We start from the raw sequence: 14,627 nt of genomic DNA, 5'->3' as shown, positions 1-14,627 counted from the left end.
AAAACTGCAGCGATGATAAATAAATAAAATGAAAACTGAATTCTTTTCACCACCCCGTAGCGGGGTTTTTCGACCGTTAAAGGTTAATCTTGATGTTATTAACACGTGAAGTTTCATAGCACCAATTTTTCAGCTCGATTGGGCTAAGCGCTTAGAAGATATTAAAATTTTACCTCATCGCTTTGAAGCCACTGTGCGCCAACGCAAAATCTTGACGTACACCAAATACAAGGCCCTTCAAACTTTTTTGGTTCCTCTTTTCATCAACGCACTGTATGGTGCAGCACCAATACGTTGCCTACTTTTAGGCTGTACAACAATAAGCAAACAAAAAACAGCACACATCTTATGGTATATACAAATCATATCATTTATTGTACAATATTTACGAACAATTAAGCATCAATAAATGTATTCATTCTTTTATACAGAACAGCGCAATATTCAAATAATAAATACTTAACCAATATATTTGCAAACAAAGTAGATGTAGATAACCAGCATTAAAAATCATAGGTGAAAATAGAGTGAAATAGCAGTGAGAGCCACTTGCGATCGGGCGAGCGAGAAGAGCAGAGGAGATTAAACATCAGGCTGCTGCAGTCAAGAGTACATATTTATGTATGTATGTAGGTGTATGTGAGTTAAGAGAAAGTCGCGTGCAATCGTAGGCACGACATCCTTGTGCTACCCTTGGTTCCAGCAACTTTTTTATGTATTTTCAAAAACTGTTCGTAGTATTTGCAGGCGCATGAAATGGAGGTCGCACACAACTACTGATAGTAGAACTCTGGAAAGAAGATGGCATTTTAAATGGTATTGAAAGTATGGTAATAAATGTGTTTGATAATTTGGGAAGAACGATTAAAGCATACTTTGGAGGTTGTGCAGGAGAAGGGAGCAACAACTAAGCCCAGTGCAAGGGAGATGTAAAGAAAATTTAGAAATGTGAGAAAATGTGAGAAAGTGCAGAGTTAACGCAGGTGGGGAGGTGAGTAAAATAAATTCCAACCATTAGATTTAGCAACTTTTGATATTTTTTGCTTTTGTTTTTGTTTTCATATAATTCCTTCCAATTTAACACATACATATATAATTAAATTTTATTAATTTTGTTTTGTGTTTTTAGAAAATGTTTCGTTTGTTTTTTCGCTGTCTCTTCAGACTTACAACTAATGACTGACTTTTCGAATTTACAATAAAATTTTTTTTTTCGATTATTTTCCCGATTTACAATACATAAAAAGTCACGCACTGACTTCGATTACCAGTTGCTAGTTACTAACACAAGTACAGTTAATCGAAAATAAATAAATAGTAGATATATAAATGCAAACTGCAATTCGTTGCACTCCCCCAACCCCTGTGATGGGCCAATCACTTCGCTCAGAACGACAGCATGCGATTGAACATGAGCGGGTCGTGAATCTCATAGTCGAGGTGCTTGAAGTAGGGCCCCGTCTTGGTTTGCACTTTGAGCGCCGTAACCGAACTGCCTGGCACTTGACGGCGCACCTTGTAAGCGTTGGAGGCACCAGCTGGCGGTTGTTGGACGGAGTGCGGCGCTGCCTGTTGAGCAGCATAGGTGACAGAGTGTTGTGTGGCGTACGTGTGTGCCGGTGGTGCTTTCGCTGCTGATGGCACCGATGGTGGCGGTGGCACATACGTTGGCTGATACTCATTGTCCGATTTGCTCTGCGCCGGATCGAAGTAGATGTGCTTTGTTTTTTGCACCGACGGTGGCAAATACTTGAATTGACTGTTCGTCTTCGCAGCCGATTGCGGCGCTACTTTGTAAACACTTTTCTCCACAGCAAAATGTTTACTCACACCATTTTGCGTGGCGCCCCGCCGCTTGGCCACCTCGAGTGCTGCTATGATGGGTGTCAAATCCTTTAGCGCGTTGCTTGTTGTATGATAATTGTTGTATTTGTAACCGCCATTTTGGTCATCGTTGCCAGTTGTTGCCGGTGGACTTGTGGGCCGATAATCATAGCCCTCGTTCGGGTGCTTCTGTATGTAAATCTCCTCCGCCGTTTGTTTCTTAGCCATTTGGCGATAAATATCGGCGGGGTTCTCTGGCACATGACCCGGTCGTTGACCGTAGGCGGCCGTTATGGATTCAGTGTGCGATAGCGATTCTAGCGGCCCCAAATCATTTGGCAGTCCGTAAGTGTGCAAATCGGCGCTCTCACCGGGACCGGTGTGTGGCGCATGGCCGGTGTGTGTATCCAGTACGACTGTTTTCGAGGCTGTGAATTCCGTTTTGCCATCCGGTAGTAGGCTGAGAATTTCTTGCAGTTGAGCGGCAGCTTTACGTGTATCCTTGTCGCTGAGTTTCTGATGGCGTCCGTAGATGTTGAATTCATCGTGTCCTGTAGTTGTGTGCACACAGATGAGAGTAGGTGCGTGGAGCGTGTAAATGAATGCGTTGCCATGCATGGACGTGATGTTGTGGGTGTATTGTTTGTTTGTTTGTTTGTGTGATGATATGGAAAACGAAAATCATTAAATTCAAATTCATATGTATGTAAGTTGGTATGTAAGTTGTATGTTTGTTGGTATGCTATGAATGAGTTTGTATTTGAACTTTTTATATGTATAATGAGGCGCTTACACACAGATGGCTGTCAATGGACAATGGAATATTTGTAATGATGGGAAAGTGAGCAGAGTTTTAGAACATTTTGAATATTTTGTACAATGTTTGTAATGAAAGTTATGATTTTGGGTGGTAGGTGGTGGTTTGTACATGTTTATGCGTGATTTTTTTTTATATTTTTTAAGTTCGAGTTGAATGTGAAATTGCAGTTTATGTACAATACATTACAATTTTTGTGTCGGTCTGATGAAAAGTCACGGTCAGTTACACATTTTTTAAATGTGTTGCTTATTATTGAATTATACATATTTTACACTGTACACAGATTAGTTAAAACGTAAACAGAAATTAGTTCAACTCGCAGTTGTTATTTAAGTACGAGCTAAGTATCTTAATTTGCTATATAATTAAAAATCAGTAAAATTAAGCTAATTTAATACTCTAATAACACAATAAACAATTTAATAGCATATAATACAAAAAAAGTACAAAATTGCTTTCCTTAGCTTATAATTTCTTGTCCTTCGCTTCGAGTGCCAAATGGGACGTTGCAGTAAATATGTAAATAAAATAAAAGGAAAATTGGGATATCACAAATTCTGTGTCAAAAGTCACTATTTATTTACGAAGCTTGATAACCGGAATTTGAAAATCAATAGGGCTGTTTACATAATTATGATCTGGCAAGGCAACAACTAAATGTATATATGCTAGCTCATTTTTCACAAATAAAAACTTTTTTTACCAAAATTTTTCAACACAAAAATAATTTCCAAATTTAAAAAAAAAAAAATTTTTTTAAAGCATATTTTACAAAACAAAAAACAATGTTATGAATTTGTTAAGAAACTGAATATACAGGGTCCGACACTTGAAGGGTAACCAATTAAAATGGTCATAAATTTAGTTTGGAAAATTTGAGAACCATTGTGGTGACGTTATGTCGGTCCGAACGTTGTTTTTTAGACATTCTTGGTTCACTCGAGCTTTGTGAGATGGTGCCGAGTCGATATGTTTGTCTGCCCACGGCTTCAAAGCAACCTACTTTCCCGATAATATTTCGAATTTATCTTGACGCCAGACTCGATGAAAACGATTAGAGAGCGCCCATCTGCGGTTACAGCGGCCAAAACCATTACCTGTGGCGGGTGCTGCCTCCTGGTGGCCAATCGATGACTCAAATGCTCGTATGAACGATCGGTCAAATAAACCCTATCGTTTTGGGAGTTAACGAATTGCTCAATTTGAACAATTTTCTCGTCAGAAAACACAATTTTCAGAAATGGAAGCCTTTCGGCCGAGCGAAGCAACTTCTTCGCTCTCTCAAGTCTGACCTGCTGCTGCTTTGGTATGAGGTCATGCGCCTTTTGGATCTTGTAAGGCTTGACTTTGAGATCATTTTTCAATATGCGACTGATGCTACGGTCAGATATTTTCAGTTCTTTCGCCATTTGATTGGCACTTCGTCCGGGATACGGGCTGAAGTCGCTTCTTCACTTTTTGAACCATTTCACGTGACGTTGCAGTCTTTTAATGATCACCTCCATTCCATTTCGCGATGCTGCCAGTATCATTGTAACGAGTAATGGTGCGATAAACTAAAACTTTATTTTCCAACCAAATATAATGCAATCACACTATTACGTTTGAAATCCATTACAATGTTTCTTTCTTCGCGTTTACTGTCGGCAAAATGCTTCCGCGCGCTTATAAACAATACTCTGGACTGCCATTAAGCCAACTAACAGATGCACCTGTGCGAGCGGTCTGAAGTTGGCTACACTTCAAGAGTAAAGTTTTCAACATCGATTTTTTTTTTCAAACTTATTAAATCTTTTTGGTCACAAAGTGGAGGTTAGGGTTAAAAAATCATGTCGCTTAGTATAATTACTATTTGTAGCGTGAGCGATTCCATGTCAAGTGATCCAAGTATTTTGGTCATAGCTTTAACCTTTTCTGAAAATATATGTACTTAGTCTTGCCATAAATTCTGTGACACATTTTACATGGCCTTCGCCGAGAACGAATTCGCAGAAGAAAGTTACGTTTGCTTTGGCTCGTATGCGTTGTATACTCATAAATTATACTCAGCTTCATGGCAAATTTCGCTTGTTAACAATGGAGTGGGGAGCTAAGGAAGACCGCACTGCGGGGATTGCATTACAAAAGTGTGGTAGAAGTGCACGCGAAATTTACGCATTGCTGAAAAAACTTAGTATTTCGAGACAGTTTGTTCCCCGCACGATTAATCGTTTTTTCCAAACGTCTGAAATGACAGACAGAAAAAGACAGTGCAGCTATAAAAGTCGTTCGAGAAAGAGTTCGCAGAAACCCCCTTAGAAAGCAGAAATTCATGTCCATGGAAATGAATGTATCGGCCGGAGCCATGTCAAGACTAATTAGAGATGATCTCCACACGAAAGCCTTCCGTCACTCAACTAGTTATCTTTTGAAGAAAATTTTTCCGTGGCATGCAGTCAACGGGCATGAAAACATTCTTTTCACAGATGAAAAATGTTTCTCTGTTGAAGAAGTTTTTAATAAGCAAAACCACAAAATCCATGCTAAAACGTCTAAAGACGCAAAAAATGCTGTTCAAAGGGTTCAGCGTGGCCATCATCCAGCCTCCGTAATGGTTTGCTGGAGAGTGTCGTGTAAAGGCGTTACATCTCTTCATTTCAGCGAAAAAGGAGTTAAGACTGGGGCGAAAGTGTGCCAGGAGGATGTCTTCGAAGGCTTGGTGAAGCAGTACTCTCTTCAATGTAGAACATTGTATCTTCCAGCGAGACTCTGCTCCAGCCCTTAAGGCGAAAACCACCCAGCAATGGATAAAAACAATATTCTTTGGTTCATAGTCGCAGAAGTTTGGTCGTCTGGAAGTCCAGATCTGAATCCATTGGACTACAATTTGTGGTCAAAATTGTGGTCAAACATGGCTTGTCGAAAACCTCACAGAAATTTGGAAAATCTTAAACAATCTTTGGTTCAATCAGCGACGTCAATATGCATGGAAACCATGCGTGTCTCAATAGCTGAATGGCCCCATCGTTTGAAGGCTTCAGTAAAAGCAAATGGTGACCAATTCGAATGAAAGTTTAATTTTTTTTTTTTTACTTTTGACATGATTAAATAAAACTAACTTCATTACAAAAGCATTATAATTTTATATATCAGACTTAGCTTGTAACAGAACTTATGGCAGGCATAAGTACATAAGCTCGCAATTTAACCTGCAGGAGGCGCGCTGCGAGCAGACTGGCTCACGAAATTTTAAAATGGTCTGATTTTCAATGTTTACTGTTAACTGTAGAATAACGGCTCTGAGTGCCTTTAAATATGATACATGCTTTTTCTGTGTGGCAACAAACATTCTAAGCTGATAGTGTGCGAGTAGATATTAAATAAAGTGGTTTATCTTATCTAACATATCTGGCATTTTTCTTATTAGTTTATATATTATTTTATATATTTATTACTATTTATATTTATTTTTTCATATTATAATAGAAGTCGCCCTCTTCATAATTTACGTGATGGCGGAAATTTCGAATGACGAGGGCGAGGTGGAAGAAGATTTTGATGAAAGCGTGCCAGTGTGTACAAAAATTAGAGGACAAGTTGCGCTTATTCTCTCTTCATACAGACGACGAGGTAGATGATGAAACGGGTGACGGTTCAAGTCAAACCCGAATCGACGACTTGATGGAAACATACTCGGTCTGAAGCACTACTCGCAGGTGGCCCATGCGATTTTTTTTTAATTATTAGTATTTTATAGTTTATTATAGTTAAATATAGTTTATTTATAAATCTAATACCCAATGCAATTGGGAGCTCATAAAACCTCAACCAAATTACAATGGAGCTTATAAAACCTCATATTTTACGTGGCTGGACCATTAAAACCGTGCGAAATAATAGTCTCGAAAATTGCCAAAAAAGGAACCATTAGCATCCTTTAACACGCTCTCGCCGGCATGTACCACTAGTGGTGCATTGAGACCTGTCCCATTGGACGGCGTGTACCATTTATGGTATCGGTCAGTCCATAAGTTCGAGCGCATTTTACCCATAATTTCACTTTTGTACGATTTTTGCATACAAAAAATTATTCCCGAAATATAACGGAACTATTTATATTTTCTTTGATATATTGTGTATTCAACAAGTGATTTTAATTGCGGATAGAAGCACGTGTTGTTAAAAAATAAAATGGAATCTTCGAACGCGTATAAGAGGCATATTTTGTATTTTTTTTATAAAAGTGGTAAAAATGCAACAACTGCTGCTGCAGAAATAAACACTGTTCACGGAGAGGATACCGTGAGTGTAAGGACTGCGCAAAAGTGGTTTTAAAAATTCAGAGGTGGTAACTGCGACGTGGAGGATGCCTCGCGCGCTGGTCGCCCAGAAGTCTTTAACTCCGACGCTTTGCTCGAACTCGTGGAAGCTGAGCCAAATTTGATAGTCGATATGACAGCTCAGAGGTTAAATTCATCGTATGGAACAGTTCACAGGTGATTTCCATCAGCTATCAAACCTGAATGACGCTCTTAAAAGAAATCGACCGTCTTTAGTGAATATACGCAAAGTTTTGTTACACCACGACAACGCAAGACCTCATACCGCAAGGCAAACATTGGGCAAGCTGAACGAGCTCGGATGGGAGCTTATGCCGCATCCACCATACTCTCCGGATATTGCACCTTGTGATTATCACCTTTTCCGTGGACTTCAATCCCATATGAGTGACAAGAACTGCTCCTCAAAAGAAGCTATAAAATGGGATATCAAAGCTTATTTTGGCTCCAAGAACAAAAAAATTGTTGAGCAGGAATTAAAAATTTGGGTAGACATTGTAAATAATGAAGGAAAATATATTACAGATGAATAAATACTTTAAACATCTTTTTTCATTAATTTTAAAACCACCTTTAAAAAAGCACTTAAGGACTGATCTGTTTATACCCAATTGTCTCATCTGAACTTATGGACTGACCTGTCTATACCCAATTGTCTCATCGGGCGGTTTTCTGAAAATGCTAGTAACGGTTTTCTGAGCAAAAAGGAGAGAAATAGTTTACATCTAACGCAGGCAGCTCTCACTGAGCGCTATGCAATTACGGTTACAACAGCGCCGCCCGATGAAAAAATCTTGGAGTTACAGAGCCACCAGATACCGAGAACAACAAATTTGGTCGCCGACGGAAACGTGCTAAACATAAGACAGGAAAATAGACGCACCAAAAAGCATGAGCATGCAAGTAATTTATGTTCAACTTCCACAAGAATCCCGTCCAATACTGTGATATTATTTAATTATTATTACTATTATTTTGTACAACTTGTTTTTTTAATAAATAAATTTATCAAACTTTTTTATGCCATGCCAAAATAAATTATTAAAATTTGAAAGTCCTTAATAAATTAATATTTTAGAAAATTAACCATAGGCAATACTTGACTTATTTTATTTTCTTTAATAGAGGATTCACTTCGAATGATTACAAAAGAAATTAATAAATATATACAATAATAATTTTTTCATTAATGAAATATTTGTACAGTAATATTTGTTTAAAATAATAATTTTTTTTTTCTACAAAAAACTTTCTACATAAATAAATAATTAAATAAATAAAAAATAAATAATAAATAAATAAATAATACTATGAAATATTACATAAAAATTTACACTCGCTATAAAAGCGACGCAGCAATTAATGTTAATGACACTCAAAATGGAAGCTCGAATGTTGTCGCCTTTTTACATTTTTTCTTACAAAACCTTGCGTAATATCAAATTGCAATGCCGTCACCGGAATTATGCGTCATTATTGCAAAGCTGAAGAAAGAAAAGCGCAACGCTCATTTGAATACATAAAATTTACATAGAAATAACGGGCGTAAAGAAAACAAAAGGCAAAGGGATAAGCAAACGCAAAACAAACTGGTACAAATAAAATTGTAATTTAGAAAAAAGTGGACGCGTCAGTTGCGATAAAGCCAAAGAGGCGAGTGTGTATTTGCAATGTATGTATGTATATATGTATGTGTGCATATATAGTTAACTATGTTTGTATACGTCCGAATGGGCATATAAAAAGAATTGATTTTTCTACAATCATTGAAAATTTTATAGATTTCCTCCAATTGACGTCAAAACTTCGGGAAGCTTGCACGCTTAGCATCTTCGCGTTGATATTTGTGCGTAAATATGAATCGATCAACAATTAGAGGTATTACTAAGAATCAACTAAGGAGTGCCGTTAGAGATTTGCAAAGTACTACTAAGATACTTTTCGATTGATTTCAGCTTACCTCGAAACTGAATTGGAGCTAAGAACGTTTAAATTACGTTTAAATTCAAATCAGATGCGTGCATATTAAAAAAAGGTGGATATGTTTGTATGCGGATATATAGAATTGTTGGAACGTTGCACTGAACTAACTATACCACTCGGTGAGTTAAATGACTACAGCAGTAGGACTTTTTGACAACTTTTGAACTTTTTTTATTAAATTTTAGTAGACGTATTTTTATCTTTCACAATTGAGAAAAATTGAAGAATTAAGCCAAAATTGCCTGTACCATTACTTTGTAGTCGTATTTCGTTGGAGCTTTGAGTTATGCAGTTTCTTTTTTTCAATTTGAAAAAAAAAATACAGTTCCGATAAGTTTTTGTAGATCCTTTCAATTCCATGTAGAAATATTCTAATAGGTTTCGTTCACTCCAGCGGCAACAATTTTGAAAGTAAATACATTTTATTGGTATTGGGGTACCAAGCATTATGTTTTTTCTTTCAGATCGACTTGTTGGGAATAAATGTGTATTAGTATAATGTATATATGTATAATTAGCACGTACACCCTTTTTCGGTATTTGGCCAGCTCCTCCTCCTATTTGTGGCGTGCGTCTTGATTTTGTTCCACAAATGGAGGGACCTACAGTTTCAAGCCGACTCCGAACGGCAAATATTTTTTATGAGTAGTTTTTTCATGTCAGAAATGCACCCGGAGATTTGCCATTGCCTGCCGAGGGGCGACCGCTATTTTCTCTGAATTCCGAATGGTACCCGACTACGGTGGTGGCCGTCTTTAAATATATTACATACAAATAATTTTTTTCGTAATAAATGTGAACTAAATCACATTTGAATATTACTTGTTATTTCCCCATCTATGCATGAGATGTGTAGTTGTGTACAGTAAAACATATTGAAGGTGCATTGAGAGCACGTACATTTACACACATAACAATACATTAATAAAGGTATGCAAAGTTGCGAGTGTGAAATACTCAGCTCTCATTGCTCTACAGATTTGTCACTCAGATACTTTCACTTTTATTTTGAATATCAGCACGACTTTTGAATGATTTGTTTTTGCGTATTCTGTTTGCGTAGTAGTAATTATGTTGTAGTTGCATTTTTATTTAACAATTCATTAATCTTCAGCGCGGTTATGCCGAAAGGGTGAAGATTTTGTTGAAGTAATTGTATAATATTAAAGGGTGGTTAAATTTCAAGGGTCGATGTTGAGTGTAAATCACATCTATACATCAAGTTTTTTTTCCAGTTTTTTTCTACATTTTATTTGACATTTTTCAATTTCAGATTAACTCAATTCGAACCATGGAAAGATACACAATCGAGCAATGCGTTAAAGTTATTCAGGCTTATTATGAAAACCACCCTTTATTTTCGCTAAACAGCAATTTCGTTTTCTGTTAAAAATAAATGTTAACACATTAGTGAATTAGTGTTTTGTGCTAAGTGTCTTCGTGAATTTACGCTCGACCAAAGATGATTTTTTATTTTATTTTTAATGATTTGATGCCGATGACCGGCCTAGCAGTGGAAGATAGAAAATTATCAGAAACTCAGAGTTCAGGGTATTACTTGATGAGGAATCAAAGAGAACCGACAGAATTATTATGAATAGTTCAACTCATCAATTCATTTTGAAATATCTCACAGCTTTGAAAATGGTTCAGAAACAAGAACAATTAATACCGCGTAAATTGAAGCCGAGAGTGGTTAAAATGAGATTATTTACTTTAACGTTAACAAAAACAAAATATTTTTACTCGTCGTATAGTAACTGACGACGAGAAATGGGTTCACTACGATAATTCTCAATCCTGAAAAAAAGGGGAAAGCTTAATCGTGCCTCCGATGGTTAATCCAATTGCTCACAAAGACTCTGTCTTTTCCTGGAATGAACTACACAACCAACCCGTTGTGATATATTATGAACTATTAAAATCGAGGGAAACCCTTACGAGTGACGAGGACTGAACTACAAACGACTTCAGTATAAAAAGAGATACAAAGAGAGATAAGCTTGACAATGTCTGGCTTCATGTACACAGCTACACTGATATGGGCGGCTTTATCTCACCCGGCGTACTCTCTAGACGTTGTTTTTTTATCATTCGTTTCGATCATTGTCACGTGCTCTGGCTATATTTTTGCTCTTATGAAGAGAATTGTTTGATGGAGGCTAGAAAATCTTCCATTGTAAAATTCGTGGGGACGGATGGGGAAATTTAGTGACAAAGCAGGGACAGTATTTTGAAACGTAAATATGCAGTCACATTTTCAAATCAAATTTTATGAAAATGGAGTGTGGGGCAAATTTACATGTCTTATATTATGCATTAATTCCGAAACGAAAAAGATCTACTGTATACAAAAATGAGAGTACATATCTGTTTTTCTCTAACGCAAGTAGCGTATGTTTTTAGGTTTGTAATTCTTTAATTTTTAATTTGATATTATATTATTTAAAATTTTAGGTTTCTAATTCTAGTGCGCGAAGCAAATTGTTTTTGCTTTTAATTTTTAGTTATTAGTTTCGGCCGGCCGCCATACCTGGATGGGTTTATGCGTGACTACCATTCATAACTCAGAGAAAACGTAGGTTCGAATCTCGGTGAAACACCAAAATGCAGAAAAACATTTTTCTAATAGCGGTCACCCCTCGGCAGGCAATGGTAAACCTCCGAGTATATTTCTGCCATGAAAAAGCTGCTCATAAAAAATGTCTGCCATTCCGAATCGGCTTGACTCGGTATGATCCTCCATTTGGGAAACAACATCAAGACGCACGCCACAAATAGGAGGAGGAGCTCGACCAAATACACAAAAATGGTATAAGCGCGAATTATATATATAAATAGGTACTAATATATAGATCTACTGTATATAAATATATATAATTTTTGGACCAAAATATGATGCATCTGAACAATAATGAAGCGGGAAGCTTAATTTACGTTTTTCGTTCGCCACATGAACTATCCCGTGTTTAAACAAATTATGCTGCCTCTGCGAGAATATCGTTTGATATTTATTTTAATTGAAAGCAAATATAAAAAAGTTCCATGATTTCCTTATTTTCCACACTCTGCACATTTCAAAAAATTTCCGTAATGAGGTCAGACGAAAATGTATTCATTTGAGGAACAACATTAAGACGGACACCACAAATAGGGGGAGGAGCTCGGCTAAATACCTAACGGAAGTGTACGCACCAAATATTTATTTTATTTTTAAAGAGATAAACTATGCAACTGGAAGATAAAGGAGAAGATTGGAGTACACCACGCGACAAAATGATAGCACATCAATACTTCGACTTTAGATTAGATTCCCTATGAGGTTTGCGATTCGATCGCATGGGCTTTTGTGCCCTCATACTTCGATTTATTTTTTTCTAAATATTTTTCTTGTTTTTTTCTTGCTTGAAATTTTAATTTATATGGAAACGTAGTTCATTGTATAACAAAAGCTACATATATCAATTCACTTTTCTAACTTTATATCGTGCGTTTTTTTAGCTGCATGCGAACTATCGATATCGATAACTATGGTTTGACAGCTGAGAGTGGCAAACTGTATTAATATTTCTGTTCTGGTTTGTCAAGTCATCATGAATCGTTAAATGCCAGAAAAAATAAAAATAAATAACAAAAACAAAAAAATGTATGCATAAAAAAAATATTTAAAAAAATCTGTTCGCGAAGTCCACACAGCGAAGTGTTGAAGAAGACGCCGAGATTTCAATTCGCCACCATTTTCGACGTTTTACATGGATAATTTTATGCAATGATCTTGGCTTGCGCCACTATAAAATAAAACTCGTGCATGAATTGAAGCCAAAATACCATCATTCAGATTTATTGGAAAAATTAGTCAATATTCGAATGGATCAAGTAATTCTTAGCCGCTGTGGTAGCATATGGAAAAAATAAAAGTCATGAAATTATCTACCAGATTTATAATAGAAAAAAATCATTCCAATATTTCTTTTTTGTTTTGTGATTTTAAGTTCTCATGCTCGTAAAACAACACTCATTAGAAATATTCCACAAATTTTTCATCTCAATTCCCGGTTTTTAATTATAATTTCTAGAAATATTTTAGATATGCAATTTTATATTTTTATATTTTATTTATTTCATTAAAATGTAAGTTTTAAATTGCTAAAAAATACCGTTGATTTTTTATAATTCTTCTTCCTCCAATTTATTTTGCTTTGAACTAATTAACTGAATCGAAAATATTACCTGCTGTTAATTGATAAAACGAAAAATATTTACATGCTTATATGTAGGATACATGCATATATATATATGAGTGAACAAGGAGAAAAAACATGCTTTTCAAGTGTTTGACCGAGCACCTACTCCAACTTGTGGTGCGCGTCTTGATGTTGTTCCACAAATGGAAGGACGTACAGTTTTAAGCCGACTCCGAACGGCAGATATTTTTGTTTTTGTATACATATCTATACATATGCAAATAATTTTAACATTCATTACATCCCAAACTAAAGTGCTCACTACGTTGACCGGTCATTGAATCAAAATCATCGTAATCGAAAATCACTTCCTTCCGCACGGGAGTGCCAGATTGAGTATTCGTTATATTATTTGTTGTACGCCGGCAATTTACTCGTGCTTACACACGGCTGACAAGTTAAATATTAAAAAATAAAAACAAAATACTAACAAATTGTAAAGGTGGAACGAGATGTGAGCATGTCCAAACAACAACTACTTACTAACTATTACCACCACAAAAAGTTAAAAACTCTTTTTCCCCAATTGCGCTGGGGCGTATGATGAACATTTGCATGTGTGCCTAACATTTTTTCTCTTATTACATATCAACAACAATGCACTCCACTTTGTGCATAGATTATTGGAGTGCGTTAGTAGGAGCGGAGAAATAAATATAAAAATAAGTGTAGTAAAAAAAAATAAAACTATAAAGCGAGTTAGTAGTTTGATACTTGTTTATAAAGATTTCCGTTTTGTGGAAAAACCCAAAATCCGCATATTAACCAACACCAACAAATAAGCAATGCAATGTGTACGTAAGCTTTGACTACCGTATTTGCTGGAAGTGCATCACCAAGCAACAAGCGCTAGCCAGAGACGACTCATGCAACTACTCATGCAAATGTGGCAGCGTATCTTATGCGCTTAGATTTTGCATTTGCCATTTATATACACCTACATACGAGTATAGTATTTAATATATATATTTAAATGTATTGCTTGTTTGCAACTACGGGTACGCACCGTCATGGGCATAGGCGGTTGGCAGGTAATTGCTGGCGGGTGCTTCAAATGCCGCATGTCCGCTGCTAAACGGTGCTCCGCCGCCACTGTAGCCGCCCGTCGCTGGTGGCAAGTATTGATGCGTTGCTGAGCTGTAAGTTGGTGGCTTAGAGGGAGGGCCATAGTTGCTGTGGCCGGGTGGTATTTCGTATGTTGTGATGCCTGCAAAAACACAAAAACAAAAATGAAAAATAAAATAAATGAAAAAATATTGAAATAGGAAAGGAAAATAAAATGTGAAATAAATATAAAAATATTATAATTAAATTGTCAGCCGGTCAATTTGACATGTTTCTGCACAAAAAACCTTTGACAACTAGTAAGAAATGCGTATGTGTGTGTATGCAAAAGACTTTGAGCGATTGTTATGCAATTTTCATCTGCGGCTTTGG

General features: G+C 36.4%; 1 protein-coding gene across 3 annotated transcripts in view; it reads right to left on the bottom strand.

The window, feature by feature from the left end:
• Window positions 1-441: 441 nt before the first annotated feature.
• LOC129236121 (uncharacterized) overlaps window positions 442-14,627 on the bottom strand; it is a 53,027-nt gene continuing 38,841 nt past the window's right edge. Inside the window, exons 4-5 of one of the 3 annotated variants that reach the window (XM_054870337.1) lie at window positions 14,197-14,397; window positions 442-790 (exon numbers count right to left, since the gene is read on the bottom strand). In XM_054870337.1, coding sequence (XP_054726312.1) covers window positions 774-790; window positions 14,197-14,397 — 218 coding nt within the window. In that variant the 3' untranslated portion in view covers window positions 442-773. Of the gene's footprint in view, window positions 791-1,232; window positions 2,376-8,381; window positions 8,448-14,196; window positions 14,398-14,627 lie in introns of those variants that run through there. The other 2 variants (XM_054870336.1, XM_054870338.1) reach the window with 2 other exon arrangements.

The sequence above is a fragment of the Anastrepha obliqua genome, chromosome 1 (genome assembly GCF_027943255.1).
Source record: "Anastrepha obliqua isolate idAnaObli1 chromosome 1, idAnaObli1_1.0, whole genome shotgun sequence".
Taxonomy (NCBI): Eukaryota; Metazoa; Arthropoda; class Insecta; order Diptera; family Tephritidae; genus Anastrepha; species Anastrepha obliqua.
This window is presented reverse-complemented; position numbering and strand designations above follow the sequence as displayed.